The 16,917-nt window shown below is 45.9% G+C and overlaps 2 protein-coding genes across 3 annotated transcripts; both read left to right on the top strand.

The window, feature by feature from the left end:
* The first annotated feature begins 799 nt into the window (after positions 1-799).
* On the top strand, positions 800-4,384 carry fpgt (fucose-1-phosphate guanylyltransferase). 2 transcript variants are annotated; one of them, XM_076039614.1, is made up of 5 exons: positions 838-962; positions 1,127-1,244; positions 1,531-1,698; positions 1,789-1,881; positions 2,830-4,384. In XM_076039614.1, the coding sequence occupies exons 4-5, from the start codon at positions 1,857-1,859 to the stop codon at positions 4,230-4,232; spliced, it is 1,428 nt and encodes a 475-aa protein (XP_075895729.1). In that variant the 5' UTR covers positions 838-962; positions 1,127-1,244; positions 1,531-1,698; positions 1,789-1,856; the 3' UTR covers positions 4,233-4,384. The 2 variants fall into 2 exon arrangements, with proteins under 2 accessions (XP_075895728.1, XP_075895729.1); XM_076039613.1 differs by lacking the exon at positions 1,127-1,244 and having other exon boundaries at positions 800-962.
* Positions 4,385-5,012: 628 nt separating this feature from the next.
* On the top strand, positions 5,013-16,906 carry tnni3k (TNNI3 interacting kinase). Its single transcript, XM_076039612.1, has 25 exons — positions 5,013-5,224; positions 5,494-5,602; positions 5,765-5,850; positions 6,069-6,166; positions 6,642-6,752; positions 6,844-6,942; positions 7,043-7,181; positions 7,848-7,992; positions 8,078-8,182; positions 8,273-8,367; positions 8,521-8,670; positions 9,330-9,413; positions 9,495-9,551; positions 10,068-10,160; positions 10,283-10,340; positions 10,451-10,645; positions 11,504-11,608; positions 11,742-11,794; positions 12,274-12,326; positions 13,173-13,305; positions 13,399-13,508; positions 14,378-14,437; positions 14,521-14,690; positions 15,992-16,071; positions 16,479-16,906. The coding sequence occupies exons 1-25, from the start codon at positions 5,185-5,187 to the stop codon at positions 16,556-16,558; spliced, it is 2,508 nt and encodes an 835-aa protein (XP_075895727.1). The 5' UTR covers positions 5,013-5,184; the 3' UTR covers positions 16,559-16,906.
* The last annotated feature ends 11 nt before the right edge of the window (positions 16,907-16,917 follow it).

Below are 16,917 nucleotides of genomic sequence, written 5' to 3'. Positions count from 1 at the left end.
TCTCTGGTGCGTCTTACGCCATAGTGGCTGCCAGTGTCGGGGTTGCAGTGACTCTGGTGCAGCACTGCCAGCTTCTGTTCTTCAGACACGACAACTAGCCTCATGTATTGCCTGCTGGGACCGGTATAGAACAACTGGTGGTCTGCAGAGGGGCAAGTTGGCAAGGCAAGTTTATTCTCGTATACCTCAGTATAGTAATTTTTAATTCCTAATCAACAGTACACAACCATATATATATATTTAATATATCTTACATCTATATCCAAATGATTTGTGCTTTGTTGTAAAATATCAACTAACACAACATAATTTAAAACGCTAAAGCTACACATTTCAGGTAATAAAACACCATTGGTAACGTAAAAGAAAAATAACGACATATCCATGTGGCCATTCATTAGGAGAGTAGTTAAGAGTGACTCGAAGCTATGTTTTCTCTACCACGAGCTAACTGTGGCTAATGTTGGATACCTTTCAGGACAAAGTTTGCTGCTGCTCGCATGACTTTCTTTCTCCGGTACTGGTCCAGCTGTGGCCCCATCATGCGGTTCACTAAATACTGTTGCAGAGCTTTGTAGAACTCATAGTCGAGCATGACGTAAAGTTTTATTGCTGTCGGCAAATCGCTCCGCACCAAACTACCGTGACGCCAACTCAAAACCAGCAAACCAAAACAAAGCTACGTAAACGCCGACCCGCATGCGCGGAACGGATACTGAATGGAGGAATCGGGGGGAAGCGCGACCGTGCGCAGGCGCGAGCCTTGCGCAGACGCAGAAGGGAGGTCTTCCGAGAAGCGGGGCTGTAAAATCGCGTGAACGGTAACAAGTGACTGTAGGCTACCTGACAGCGCGTCGAGAGCACGGTGGGGCGCCCCGGAAGCCACATCATGAGTCAAGAGTTTATGATCAAGTTGCGAACTTCTACGAGAGAAAAAATAAAGAGATTTATCAATCTGCGAGGTGAGTTTCCACTAAGTTCCACTAAGTTCACCGAAGGTGTGCTCTGATATCTTGTTATTCATGCATTTGGAATACCTGCGGAACCTGTACCTCCTGTCAGAAAGACGCACGCACTTGTCAGCCATTTGGCGTGATTTATTTTAATGTAATTATTTTTTTTGTAGGCTTGGGTTTATAGTCCACACTATTGTTGACGCTTTAGGAGATAAAGTGCAGTGTTCCCTGCCTCGTCCACCAATAAAGCATTGGAGTGGGACTTAACTGGTCACACCTGTGTTTCAGGTGAAGTGGGTACACACCCAGTCGCATCGTATTAGGTTGCGTTACTGTCAATAGTATTCCACTGTTAATCCCTGTATTATTACAGAGTGAGTGAGTCTTTCGTGAGCTGTGTGGGGGCCAAACTGGCTCTGTTTCTAACTGACACACAAACATTATAATACATGGCATGTTAATGATGGACAAGATTTGTTTAAAAGATCAAGTTCATCAAATTGAAACTTATCTGTTATGTGCCCCCCCCCCCCCCCCCCCCCCCCCCCCCCCCCGCTACTTTTTCCCTTCACAGGCCGAGAGCCGCAGCCTGGTGAGTTTTGGGATGCAGTGGTTGTAACTGCTGTTGACCAAAGCCAAAGACAAGCCTATGAGCTGCAGATAAAAGAAAAGCTAGAGAGGAAGGAGGTCCCTCTAGGAATTCACTATAAGGTCTTCTCCGACCCACCAGGGTGTAAAATAGGTGTGAAACTTTCCTTTGATTAATTAATGATAGTTAAAAATTGCCAATTGATGTTGATTATTGGCAATGTGACCTTTTTCTTCTTTCCAGGAAATGGAGGCTCCACTCTGTACGCACTGCAGCAGCTGAGTGAAATCTACGGGAAAGCCTTGGGTGGAATGAGAGTTATCCTCATCCATGCAGGTTTGAGTTTGTTAAATGTTTTTTATTGCCATTACACATTTATAAGTCGTGTAAGGGTCAGGGTGGTGCAGGTGCTCCAGTGGTTAGCAAGAAAAGTCAAGGGTTTGGTCCTCACCCCGGGGCCTGTCGCGCCCAGTATCCGTCTCTCTACTGCACCTGACGACAGGATCAGTAAGTTATCTTTAGTGTTGGCGAGTAATGTATAAGTAATGCACTACTGTAATTAAACAACTTTTTTTTTAGCAACAGAGTCATGTAACGGGATTACTCTGGCAAAACTGGTAATTATATCATAATTACTTTATCAAGACCTGATTCCATTACTTTTCTGAAGTATTTTGCAACCTAAACGTATCTTATCATCCACAAAATGTCTGAAATTTAGAAAAACAATAGAAAACAACAATGTCGCAGATTGATGATGCAGCCATGCATGCAACACCATTGATATGCGGCGACGCACCAAAACAAGCACGGCGGCGGCAAAAGAAAAAAACAGCAATTGCGTTTGATAGCTGGAAATACAAACATTATTTTGAGTTCATCTCGTCTAAATGAAAGAATATTGGGTTACGTTGTACGTTATGTGCAGGAAACAAGACGTTCTTAACTGTTACTTTATCTTTTTTTCAACTAAAGTTATTAGTAATTAGTAATTGATTACTTATTAAACAAAGTCGTTAAAGAAGTAATTAGATTACTTCTATGGAGTAATCCCAACAACACTGGTTATCCTGCGCACTTGCATTGTTCTTCTCAGAGGCAGGGTTAACATTCTCACTTTGCTACTGACTCAAACTGCATGGTTTCCCCAAATGTGTTCACTCTTTGCAGGTCCGCAAGGTCAATGTAGAAATCACATACAGCATTCAGTAGGATTTTCCACTTCTTGCGGTTATTATATGTGATGTCTCCTGCTGTGACACTAGTTTTTTTTTCCCTCTCCAGGAGGGTTCAGCCAGCGTCTGCCCAGTGCCAGCGCCCTGGGGAAGATCTTCACTGCCATGCCACTAGGTGACCCCCTTTACCAGATGCTGGAGCTCAAACTGGCCATGTATGTGGATTTTCCGCTGCACATGAAGCCTGGTGTGCTGGTGACCTGTGCGGACGACATCGAGATTTACACAACCGCAGTTGGCGACGGCATCAAGTTTGAGAGACCTGGTTTCACAGCTCTGGCTCACCCCTCGCCGCTCTCCATCGGGACCACGCACGGGGTGTTTGTGTTCGACCTCAGCGAGATGTCTCCCGACTTGGAGATGGAGAACGCCTCCTGTCTGCGCTTCCTGCACAAACCCACCATCGGCAAGATGCGAGAGCACGGGGCTGTCTGCAACAGGCAGAGCGATTGTGTTTCCATCTCCGACGCCGAATTTGTCTACACTGACAGCACCTACTATGTCGACTCTGGCACTGTAAAGTTGCTGCTGAATCTGCTTGAGCAGTTGGGGCCGTTGAACTGTGAGATAGACGCCTACGGGGACTTTCTGCAGGCTCTGGGACCAAATGCCACCATTGATTACACCAGCAACACAGTAAACGTCAGCAAGGAGGAGAACAGTTTGGTGGAAATGCGAAAAAAAATCTTCCATCTTCTGAAGGGGACCCCGCTGAACGTAATTGTCCTGAACAACTCCAAGTTTTACCACATAGGAACCACGTCAGAGTATCTCTTTCACCTGACGGAGGATGAGGTGCTGCAGAGCGAGCTGGGGCTCCTCTCGTCTGCCTTCAGCATCGGCGTGAGTGAAAACTCGCTGGGCCCCTCTAGATGCTGCGTCATGTACAGCGTCCTCGACCCCAGCAGTTCCGTGGCAGCTCGCTCCGTGGTCGAGTACTCCAGGCTGGGAGCCAGAGTTTCCATCGGCAGCGGCTCCATCGTCAGCAGCTGCTGGCTGAGCGACGGCCTCTCGGTTCCCGACGGAGTCTTCATGCACTCGCTCGGCGTGAACCACGAGCAGCAAATCGGGTTTGTCACCGTCGTGTTTGGCATTAACGACAACCTGAAACGCAGCGTGAAAGCCCCGAGGCACGCGGACGAGCTGAAGCTGTTTGATTTGAGTCTGGCCGAGTGTCGGTCCCACTGGGGTCTGGACGGAGAGAGCGTTTCTTTCAGCGATGCATGGAGCTGCAGCCTGTGGACGGCTTGTCTGTTCCCTGTGTGCCCTGATCCTCGGAGCTCCTTCTCATTGTCTCTGAGGATGCTCCACTCTGCCCTGAGCGGATCACCGCTGACCCTAGACAAAGACACAAAGCTCATGTCGATGGAGGAGGCTCTGCGCTGTAAGAACCTGGAGGAGATGCTGAAGTTCCGGGAGGGACTTTACAGCGACATCACTCAGAAAAAATAGAATACTTGAAACTCAAATGTGTAGCTGGGGTTGTGTGCGTGCCTTTAATACTGAGGGGTATTTACAGGAATTTATTTTACTTCTGTTTGTTTTCACAAATCATTTATATATATATTTAAATATTTGATGATTAAATTCCTTCTCAAAACTAAGGACCCATTTTTTGTCATAATTTTGAATTTAAATGACCATTATTATGATGCTTTGTGGGCAACATGGTGGCGCAGTGGTTAGCGCTTCCGCCTCGCAGCAAGAAGGTTGTGGGCTTGGGCAGGGTTAGCTTTAAAATACAGTGTATTAGAGCTGGGGAGAGATTTTGCAAACAAACACACACATAAAACAGTGAATTTAGGTCAGGCTATTATCAAAGCTGGGAGGTTCCACCCTGATACTAAATCTATTTTCTTTTTAGCTCCTAAGTTCAGTTCCCCAAGTATTTCCTGTTCAGTTCTATGACAATAGAGATGCATTGGGCATTTAAAAAAATGTAAACCTGCAGCTCTGTTTGTATGGATTGATTACACTATATTGTACAGGACCAGAAGTGCACAAGACATTTTTCTGCTTTGGCAACACAACATCAGTCGAGTCACCGCACTGACTTTTATCTGTTGCAGACGCCTCGAACCGTAAGCATCTCATGTCTCCACAAGATTGGTGCTAATACCAGAGAAGGGCCGCGAAAGGTGACACAAGCGCGCGCGTACGTACACGTACACACACAGGCGCACACGCTGTCAGACACTAATATGCTCTTGCATTTCGGAGGGAGATCAGCTGTGGCGGATGTTAGGCATTCCGCTCAAACGTGTTTATTTTTAGCCTCCCAGCTGCGATGCCCTCCTTTATCTGGACATGTGCAATTGTTGCCCAGCGAGAGATTGTGGTGCAGCTTTGCTTGCAGTGAAGTGGCCACGGCGCAGCTCTCGTCCGGAGAGCAGAGAGCCCACCGATGGGGAATTACAAATCGAGGCCATCCCTGACGTGCACAGGTATCGGTTTGTTTGATTAGGTGTCTGACTGTCAGGTGTGTTTGCTGGGATGCGGTTTGTCTGGTCGGGTCGGGTCGGTTCTGCAGGCGGCTGTAGTCGCAACCTGCCGGGAGTTGCTCAGCCTGTTTAGCTGAAAGTTTGAAAGTTTGAATATTCAAATTCCCCAAAAAAACATGGCGGGGCCAAATGTCTGAAATCTAAATGGGGAACAAGGGTAATAGTCAGGCTGTAATGGACAAATTGTCGCTCTGTCTGGTGGGCGTGCGAAGACGAGTGGAAGAAGAAGGTGGGCGAGTCGTACGCCGTGATCATTGAGAAGTTGGAAGATGACCTCCAGCTCAAAGACAGCGAGCTGGTGGATCTCAACCTCGCCTTCAGGTGAACTTTAGTGAATTACAACTAAATTAATTAAACTAAAAGGAATATTTTGTTCTGTTTTATTTTGTTTTATTATAGTAGTATTTGCCTGGGTGCGTCTGCCTTTACTGTGCCAGTTGTCACATACAGGTGTTGTTGTGTTGTTGACCTCCTGTGACACAGCTCTGACGAGGCTTTTCAGAAAGTGAACGTGAGCTACAGGACGGATAAGGGCCTGACGCTGCTGCACCTCTGCTGCGTATGTGGAGGTATGTCCGACCGCTAATGTCTATTAATAAGGGCCCGACATAATGTGAGAGCGGAGCAGGCGATTTAAATAGAACGTCCGACATGATTGACCTTTCGCACAGATGCGAAACGGGAGAAGTAAACGCTAGTTTGGTGGGCCGATCGTAGCGGATAGATACATTGTTGAGCGCATGAGCTGCTGCACTGAGACAATGATATTGAAGATTTAATTCAACAGGTAACAAGGGCCACATACGAGGCCTGATACTCAAAGGCCTTCGTCCCTCCAGACTGTCCAGGAATGGGTTCACTGCACTCCACTTGGCTGCTTACAAGGTGACAATGTGAATTGGACTGTGGTATTAGAATTTGACACAATCTGGAAACACAAGAGATGTTTTTACATTTCTAGCCTTTTTTTTTGCATTCCAAAAGGTGCGGCTTCATCAGACAGACACAAAACAAATGCAAATTCTTTTTCCACAGTTGGGACGTTGATGGAACAGAGCATGTGCAAAAGGGAACATGTGTGTATTTGCTCATGTATTTTCTCAGTGCAATATGTCCAAACCTCTTTTCCCACCGCTGTTATGTGGTGTGACAAGAACTGGTTTTTGCTTTGGAATCTGCCCTTTGTTTTTTCTCCTTTGTTATCTGCCGATGAGCTATTCAAGCTCTTCCAGTAGCAAAGTGCACACAAAGTGCAAAGTCTGCTCGTCCCAAACTGGACAATTTTGTCAGAAGGATGTTGAATTAAATGCTGTGCAGGTTTCAGGGGTGTGTTTTGTTTTTATTTTTTTTGGAACGTCAGGATAATGCGGAGCTGGTGACCGCACTTCTTCATGGGGGGTCAGATGTGCAGCAGTTGGGCGGCAGCGCCCTCACTGCCCTGCATGTGGCCACGCTGGCGGGACACCACGAGGTGAGACCTGTGACTTTGCATTATTAAGTTGTTTTTTTTTCTCTCCGATCATTAAAAAAAAAATTCTCCATCTCATTTTCACTTACGTAAGGCAACAGACATCCTGCTGCAGCACGGAGCCTTCGTGAACGTTCAGGATGCGGTGTTCTTCACCCCGCTGCACATCGCCTGTTACAACGGCAACGAGCAGGTCGCTTTGCACTCGTCCCGTCACCGTCTGCCACATTCTGAACCGTGGACTCAGTCCACTTCCTCTAAATGTGTCACTCACCTGTCTGCTGCTCACTCAGCTGGTGAAGCTGCTGCTGAAGTTCAACGCCGACGTCAACGCGAGCGGCGAGGTGGGCGACCGTCCGCTGCACCTGGCCGCAGCCAGGGGCTTCCTGGGCATCGTCAAGCTGCTGACGGCTGAGGGGAGCAAAGCCGACAGTGAGGGCAGAACCGCTCGCTTCAGTCAATTGATATTAAATGGAACAACATATGACAAGTTATGAAAGAAAGAACAAAGGCTGTTATGGCTTTAGGGATTAGACACTTTAAATTAACTTATAGCGTGGCTATGGTATGTCCTGCATAGACAGAGCATTGAGCTTATTATTATTAGATTGAAACATTTAATAAACAAAAAGAAAAAACTGGAAAAAAGAAAAGAAAAGAAACCTCTAAACCCCTGTTAAATATTAGTCGAAAAGAAATCAATGATGTACTCAGCGGGCATCTGCAATCTGAATCATAGCTGAGGAATATGTATACACATGCATATATGCAACAGTGCTTGCATGGATACACTATATAACATCTTTGTATGTTAATCGGGCACAGAAGAACAAGGACTCTCTGTGCAATCTGCAGCAGTGCAATCAGCACAAGGCACTTTGTAACATTTGTGCAATGCGTGACGTGAAATATAAAATACTATGTAATACATGCACATTTTCACAAGTACGTTTCTAACAGGTAATACTTGACCCCTGTCAAGATCAAGATTCCAGATTACTTTAAGATTACTTTTGTCATGCATTGAACAACCGCTGATGACTCGGCGGAGTGAAAACTTTTTTTTAAAATCACCTTTTTATTCTGCCTCCTTCTCAGTCAACGCCAAGGACAACGAAGACCACGTTCCCCTCCACTTCTGCGCACGCTTTGGTCATAAAGAGATCATTCGCTTCATCCTGCAGGGCAACTCGGAGGCCCAGGCGCACTCTGTCAATATCTACGGAGACACACCATTACACTTGTAATTATTCCTGAGTGTCGCTGACCCTCGATGGTCTTTAATTCCGCCGGCCTGGAGCCACGTACTGAACATTGTGTCTCGTCAGGGCCTGCTACAATGGAAAATTTGAAGCAGCGAAAGAGCTCATTCAGCTGTCTGGCGCAGAGAGTCTCTCGAAGGAGAACATCTTCAGCGAGACGGCGTTCCACAGGTATCGTCTGAACATGTTTTCATCACGGTGTTCCAAGTACAGTAAAGTGAAAATGCCATGTTTTTCTTTTTTTGCTCATGTTATTGTCAGCGCGTGCACTTATGGCAAAGACCTGGAAATGGTGAAGTTCTTGGCGAGCCAGAATGCGATGAGCATCAACTATCAGGGCAGAGATGGACACACATGTGAGACCACCAGCTCCCCCTACCAAAAAATACACGAAAAAAAATCAAAATGAAACACTTTACCATCTTGCAAAACCCAGCTATTACTCCCAGCTCCAGCTGTGTTCTGACCACCCTCTCACCTGTATCTATGGCCTGCGATGACCCTCTCAGCCCTGCACAGCGCCTGCTTCCACGGCCACATCCGCCTGGTGCAGTTCCTGCTGGACAGTGGGGCAGACATGAACCTGGTTGCCTGCGACCCCAGCAGGTCCAGTGGAGAGAAGGACGAGCAGACCTGCCTGATGTGGGCCTATGAGAAAGGTGTGCAGTGTGAGAGTTGCCATACGGATGCGTTTAAAGCCGGTCCACCACATTTCCACAGTGGCTCAGAACCTGGACTGAGGCTTCTGTGATTGGTTCGCCTCTGTAAGAAACGAGTGATTGCACTGTTTAAACTCCTTCCCTCTGGGGGGCGTTAGAGAGCTCTGCACGCCAACGCCACCTGACAAAGAGACAGTTTCCACCCACAAGCTGCTGCTCTGTTGAACACTGGGCAATAATTCAAAATCAAAATCAAATAGCTTAACATAACAATGAACTGTTGCAATAAGTACAATATGTGCACTAATGTCTGTAAATGCAACAGTCTGTCATCTGTCTACCTCATGTGCAGCATCTGCCAACTCATTATGCACTTGGCTATGTTTTTCTCTAGGCACTTTTTTTTTTAACCATAGAAATTATTTTATTATATTGTTTCACTTATTATGTTCTATTGTTTTTTTTTTTATTCCCAATTCCTAGTTTCTGTTTTTTCAGTAAAATTTCGTCTTTTCTGTACAAACTTGGCAAATAAAGCTTATGCAGATTCATTAAAAAACAACAACAACAGGGTTTACATTGACATTGTTTCCAAAGTGTTTTCTCTCTACTACATGCACTTACACACTCTTTTTTTTTCTTCTTCTTCTCCTATTCAGGACACGATGCGATCGTCACCCTGCTTAAACACTACAAGCGACCCGACGAGTCACCCTGCAATGAGTACTCTCAGCCAGGAGGGGGTGAGCTGCCATTCCAGATGTGAACGTCACATCTCGGGGCTCCTGCGAGCTCTTCTCACAAACACGTCGGATGTCTTTCAGATGGCTCGTATGTTTCCGTGCCGTCCCCCCTGGGAAAGATCAAGAGCATGACTAAAGGTAGCGGGGTGGAGCCGAGCGTGTCACCTTCTCCTCCCACGCACGTCACATCTCGGCTGGCAGGACAGCACACGCACACAGTGGGGATGATATATCCTCATGACGAGACCACCAACTTTGCCAACATGTCTGTGCATTAAATAGGGATAAAACAAGCCATTTCAGCTAAACACCAACCGATGCAACTTTATGCCCGTTTTGTAATGGAACAAACAAAGCCGCACATGGCTACAAATAGCTGTCAATCACAGAATGAGTCATAGAGCAGCTGCAGCTATTCTCTTGTGGCAGACATACCGCCTGCTGTCTATACACCAATCTTTCCATAACTCAAATTTAGTCCTGTCCTATTTAACTCTGCTAAAAATATGCACCTGTGTCGGCTCCATTCTTTCACAGCCAACAAAGATTTGGGCATACATGGGGGATATTGCGCTATCATCTTACACAGTCAGTTTTTAAATGCACTGATCTGAAAAGAGAAAAGATTTTCTGAAATGTGTGTTGTTTTTTCAGAGAAGGCCGAGGTTCTCCTGCTCCGGGCCAGCCTCCCGTCTCATTTCCACCTTCAGCTGTCTGAGCTGGAGTTCAATGAGATTATTGGATCAGGTGACTTTTAAAATCATCCTTTAAAAGTCTTAATTAATAAGCCTTAATAAGTCTTATTATATCTTTCAGACAATAATGAAAGGCGTTCAGGTAAACGGCTAACTCTTCTGAACCTGTTCCAGGCTCCTTTGGACAAGTCTACAGAGGCAAATGCAGGAACAAAATTGTCGCCATTAAACGGTAACCGCTCATAAAATCTGATGAGGGTTTTTTTTTTTTTGTTCCTCTCCATGTTTGCTGAGAAGCAGACTGATGACTTCTCCGATGCCCGCTGTTGTTTGATTTTGTAGTTACCGAGCCAACACGTATTGCTCCAAGTCAGACGTGGACATGTTCTGCAGGGAGGTCTCCATCCTCTGCCGCCTCAACCACCCCTGCATCATCCAGTTTGTTGGGGCGTGTTTGGACGACCCGAGCCAGTTTGCCATCGTCACCCAGTACGTCTCCGGGGGCTCGCTGTTCACCCTGCTGCACGAACAGAAGAGGTGAGGAACTTGCGTGTAAAAATGATGACGCTTACACTGTGACTTTAGTTCCTAATGTGGCGGCCTTTGGGCTTTGGCTCAAACCATTGTTTTGGTTGAAGAAAAAAAACAAAACACAAATTACAAACTGGTAAAATTGCTCACATTTTTGAAAGGTCCTCAAACTAAAGATAATTTGTAAGTCTTTTAAAGGTCCAGTGTGTAAAATTTGGCTTGGTTTATGATTTTTATATTCTTAACATGCAGCCCATAAATTGAAAAAAAAAAGTTACCGCTCGCAGTACTATAAAAGTAATTTGTTTTTCTTACCCTTAGAACGGTTCCCAAGAATATGCACAGAGCAAGGGTCTTGCTCCTAGTTAACTGGCATTTTGCGGCGCCTTTTTTTTAAGGAAGTCCACCTGACAGTGCCCTAATTACAAAACGTGCTATCAGACAGGCTTCCTTAAAACACTTTCACACCCTCGACCTTTAAGTAAACAGTCCTCGAAGTCTCTTGATAGTTTCAGGCACTGATATGTGTCTACATCAGTTTGAGGTTGTGTTTGATTCCTCACTCAGTCGCTCGAAGAGGAAGCCAAACTACCCTCAGAGGGTCTCCAGTGTCTAACAGGGACACGGTTTTCTCAGCAGTCGACTATTTCAGGTCTCATTATCCACCTTGGAGGCTTCCTCTACCAATCCCGCCTGGCCCGGGGATCACCATTGATCCAGATGAAGTGTCGAGCTAACTGTGCGACCAGGTGCCGTCTTTTGTGGGCCGCTCTATCGATCCGTGTAAAGTGCTGCGTGTGATTGGCAGGGGCCATTGATCCTGGAGCTAAGTGGCTGCCGCTTTAATGATGTGTCAATGGACAGGCTCATCGACCTGCAGTCCAAGCTCATCATCGCCATCGACGTGGCCAAGGGCATGGAGTACCTGCACAATCTCACCCAGCCCATCATCCACAGGGACCTCAACAGGTGGGTGATGCGGCGGGCGGGGAGTAACTTAGCCTGAATGAACTTGTCCATTATGATGCTGTGTGCGTGTGTGTGTGTGTGTGTGTGTGTGTGTGTGTGTGTGTGTGTGTGTGTGTGTGGGTGTGTTCCATAGCCACAACATCCTGCTCTACGAGGACGGACACGCAGTAGTGGCGGACTTTGGAGGTATGAAACTTAACTACTAAGCATGACTATAAATGGAACACTATTCAAAGAAAAGAAACTACACAAAGAGGAAGTGCTATTGTCCACCTGTGATGGATGTTGGAGAATATATTTTTGTGTCACTGAAATAAAAAAGAACCAATGAAAACAGAAAAAATCTGAAAGAAAAATGATTAATAACCATCTTTAATGGTATTTAAAAAAAAAAAAAAAATTAAATAGGATGAGAGGGTTTTGATTAAAGTAACAATTTGAGAAAATATGGAAAACAATAGTACCTCATTTAAACGATAAAAAAAAAAAATTGTAATTCTTGCTGAGCGCTAAAACAGCCGTTTGCCCAGCGCACAGCTCGGATCATTAAGTGTCAATTGTTTTGAGAGACAAACATCTGTCGATTTCTTCTTTTACTTGTTCGGCTGTGCGACAAACTAATGAGCCCACACTGATCTGACCTTTCCCTGTCTCCTCCTCCACAGAATCCAGATTCCTGCAGTCTGTGGAGGAGGACAACATGACGAAGCAACCAGGGGTCAGTGTCAAAAGCGCTTGTGTTTGTTTTGTTGTTGTCGTCGTCGTTGTCGTCACGTATTTCTAGTTACCTCAACGTTAGCGCGGACTCTACTCCTGGATCCACTTCCAGAAAATGTGTTTGCTACACTCAGCGCAGTCAGCAGGTGTTGCCACTCATTTTGGCGCATTTTCTTCGGGACCTCGTTTCACAAACACACAAGCCTCACAAATGGCACACTGTCAGGAAAGGGAGACAGATAAACTTTCTCATAATGCTGATGATAAGGTGACTGCACAGATACAACTGATTAAATGAATGTAAAAAAAAAAATAATAAATAAAAATTAAAAATTGAAATATACACATATATATATATATATGTATATATATATATATATATATATATATATATATATATATATATATATACATATATATATATATATATATATAGATATATATATACATACACACATATACATACATATATATATACATATATATATATATATATATATATATATATATATATACATATATATTTTATTTTATTTTTATAAAAAATTTTTTTGCAACATATTCTGCAGGGTTGTGCATAAGGCACGCTGATGATTTGGCCAAGCTTGTTCAGCTCTGCTTGGTGGTGTTGCGTCAGTTAGCTCCTCCGCTAAAAACAACAACATAAAGTTGCCTACGTGCAGATTTCCTCCCAGTGTGTTGACTCATCACTGGGCTGAGTGCTTGGTGTGCACTACAGCGGTGTGCAGGCCGGCCTGCTGCGTCTCTCGGGAGGAAGTTTGTCCTTGCTGAGACAGTGTTCACGCCGGTAATTGGCTCTTATGTGTGTGCGTGCATGCGTGTGCAGAACCTCCGCTGGATGGCTCCGGAGGTGTTCACCCAGTGCACCCGCTACTCGGTCAAGGCGGACATGTTCAGCTACGCCCTCTGCCTGTGGGAGCTGCTCACCGGAGAAATCCCCTTCGCTCACCTCAAGCCGGGTATTTCCTCGACCTCGATACGGCGGGTGTGTGGTTGCGGCCGGCTCTTAGCGGGCCCTTCATAATTTACAATGCCCTCGCTGCCCCCCCCAGCCGCCGCCGCAGCAGACATGGCCTACCATCACATACGGCCTCCCATTGGCTACTCCATCCCCAGACTCATCTCCGCGCTGCTGATGAGAGGCTGGAACTCCTCCCCTGAGGTAAAAGCCGCACCGAAAACACTGCAAAATATCAAAAGATCTGCGGCCGTGCCGGTGTTCATTAACACTGCGATACCAAGTGGTGCTGAGAGAGGCGGCGGGCGCTGAGTCAGCTGCTTCTGCAAACACGTGCAGCAGTAATGAACACCGGTTTGTCCCCAGATCATCGCTACTGGTACAGCTACAGTTCGGATCAACACGCGACCAGGACGATCCTCCCTCGGCACTGTCATGTGTTGTTCCTAATTAACTAGGAGTTGTTTTTTCCCTCCCACCTCTCTCTGGCTCATTAAGACACATTACACCACTGCTGAGCATGTTGGCACAGTTCTCCTGCATAGGTGCATCTCAATCCTGTTTGCAAACTGAGCTTTCCGTTTCCACAGCCGGTCGTTTTCGCTCCTGTGCAACTTTATCAAAGGCCATGAGTCTCAAGTGGTGCTTCATCTATTTGGTACACGATGAGGTACAAAGGTGATGCACTGAACTTAAAGGATATCTAATTATAAACAGCACCTGTCTCATCGTTGTTTTTGCACAGAAAATCCGCTTTTAAATCCTTTAAAACCGTCTCATTGTTGTGTGCGCCCCTTTTTTTTTGTTGTTGTGCGTCTGCATCCGGAGAAAAGCACAGACAGAGCGTGGCCCCCTGTCTGACAGGGTTGTGATGTATAATTGAACAGGTCCACCAGGGTGGCGGTGTTTGTTCTTTCATGGCGGGGGGAAGAGATCTGAGGGGCTGCTTCTGAGGAGTTCACCTTCGCCTCGTGCGCAGGCAGAACTAAAATTAGCTCCCAGAGTGCAAAGTGCCAGGGTGGGCAACATTAAAGCAGGCGGGAACATTGACCGGGAGTTTCCACCCACCGCAGGACAGGCCGGAATTCTCGGAGGTGGTCTCCAACCTGGAGGAGTGCTTGTGCAACGTGGAGGTACGCAATTCACGCCCCTGTAAGGTTTCCACAAATATTAAGAATAAATCATCTCACCCTTTATACGTCTGTCTGCTTGGCAGCTGATGTCTCCGGCCTCCAGCAACAGCAGCGGCTCGCTGTCGCCCTCCTCCTCCATGGACTGTCTGCTGGGGCGAGGGGGACCCGGTCGGAGTCACGTGGCTGCCCTCCGCTCACGCTTTGAGCTGGAGTACGCCCTCAACACCCGTGCCCACGTCTTCTGGAGTCAGAGGTAACACACGAGCACTCTGAGACAGAGGGAAGACAGGAGGGGTCTGCTGGAACTTATCCCAGCTGTCACAGGGTGAAGGCAGGGTGACAACCTGGCGAGTCGCCAGTTCACTGCAGGGCCACATAGGGACAAACAACCATTTGCACCTACATGCACACCTCTGGACAATTTAGAGTTTGCAATTCACCTCACAGGCATGTTTGTGGGCTGCGGGAGGAAGCCGGAGAACCTGGAGAGAACCCACGCAGACACAGTGAGAACATGCAATGTCCACACAGAAAGGTCCCAGGCCCGGAATCGAACCCACGACCTTCTTGCTGTGAGGCCGCACAGCAAGGCGAAACCATGAAGACCTAAAAAATCTAGAATTTTTTTGAAGCAATGACATTTTTGCATTAACATAAAGACAGTTTGTGCGCTACATTTTGTGTAGCAGTTGTAAGAATTGCTGCACGTGGCAGCAACTCGGCAGCACAGCCAGCTGTTGCTGCAAAGTTATTTTTATAATTCAAAACAGAGGAAACTCTCTGATGCAAGGTTTTTCTTTTTATTTCAAAGTGTTGGGGTTAATTAAAGGTTAAATTAAAAGACTTTTCAGAAATGTGACAACACTAAAGCCTCTGCTTTATAGAAATGTTTTGGTCGGGACAGTTGCCATGCCGGCATGACGCCCTTAAGACACTGGCTGCAACAGTAAGACTTGGAGTTGCTCGGATACCCGACAAACGCAACGTAATGCAACATGCACCCTGGACGAAGGACAGCGCTTGAGTGTCTGTTGTGTCCCTGTGTGTTTGTGTTTATCTGGATCCTGGTAACAGTCACCATGACCTGACAAACAGGAAGCCCGTTTTGTGGAATTACTGTGAGACTTGACAGTAACTCCAAATCCAAAGGCGCACAGAGGTCATGAAAAGTTCTTTCCGCTTCAGCTGGCGTTCACAACCTGTGTGTGTGTGTGTGTGTGTGTGTGTGTGTGTGTGTGTGTGTGTGTGTGTGTGTGTGTGTGTGTGTGCGTGTGTGTGCGTGCACGCGCGTTTGTGTGTGAATGACAGCCCCATCAATCATCATGCCATCCCATTAATTTTTCATGAATCACTCCAGCACAGAAAGTGAGAGCAGCGGCCTGACAGTAAACATCAGAGATAGAATTTCTCCATCTTTTACATGGATCCATCTCACGTATCTCCCTCTGTGTAAACAAAGCAGCTTCAGTTTCTGGATCAGTGTTACTCCCTCAGTGTATTAATAACCCGGTATTGATTTTGAGGCATTTCTTTCCCCCCCCCCCCCTTTGTCAGCGAGCAGCGCCGTGCATCCGGAGGACTTTCACTGGAGGAAGTTCGGAGGAACATGCAGTTTTCTCCCATCGATCGAAATGGTTTGTTTCACCGACACTGAAGCCGTTTCAGGTTGTCGTTATAGTAGCTGCGGGCTGGAGCTTTTCAACACGATGCACAATGGATATTAAATCTGAGTTTTAATATCTTATTTTTTAAACACAACACTATTATGATGAATCATGATAATAAATAATGATTATTGACAGTTTTATCGCCTAAACTTAGTGAACAAATAAATATCAACAACAAAAATGTATTTTTTTCCCTATACACGTGAGTCTCTACATGTACACACACACACACACACACACACACACACACACACACACACACACACACACACACACACACACACATTAACTGTTCCTGTTTCATATGAAATAAAGTTTTCAGCCAATAATCAGTCACACATGACACTGATGGTGTTCCTGCTACTGTTTTCTAGGCTATGTGTCCGATCCCATGAGCACCGTGAGATTCTGCTCATCCTTCAGCAGCAGCGGCAGCTTTGAGGACAGCAACTAACCCTGCAGTTACTAACTAACCCCTTTTTTACGATTTTCTTATTTAATTTCTACAAATTTTTTGGGACATTAGGAGCATGTTTCTGATAATCCAAGTAGCCTTGTGCTGTTTGTTTAACTGTGTTTAGTTGCATCGTGTTGTATCTGGATGACTTGCCTCGAATTTGCTGTTGCTCCTACATATCTGAACCTTTGTTATACTGACATATTTAGATGTTGCACTCTGTTACATTTTGGTTATACGTGCTCTTTATATGGTAAAAGTTGTTTTGTTTTTGTGTACACAGTTTTCATACATAGAGAATACAGACCTTGTGAAGTTCAGTCGCTGTGTGTTTTAATAAATATGTTTATTTGAAG

The sequence above is a fragment of the Nelusetta ayraudi genome, unplaced genomic scaffold (genome assembly GCF_046127955.1).
Source record: "Nelusetta ayraudi isolate G7.1 ecotype Tasmania unplaced genomic scaffold, CSIRO-AGI_Nayr_v1 ptg000059l, whole genome shotgun sequence".
Lineage (NCBI taxonomy): Eukaryota > Metazoa > Chordata > Actinopteri > Tetraodontiformes > Monacanthidae > Nelusetta > Nelusetta ayraudi.
Note: the sequence above shows the minus strand (reverse complement) of the source record. Positions and strands in the feature narration are given on the sequence as shown.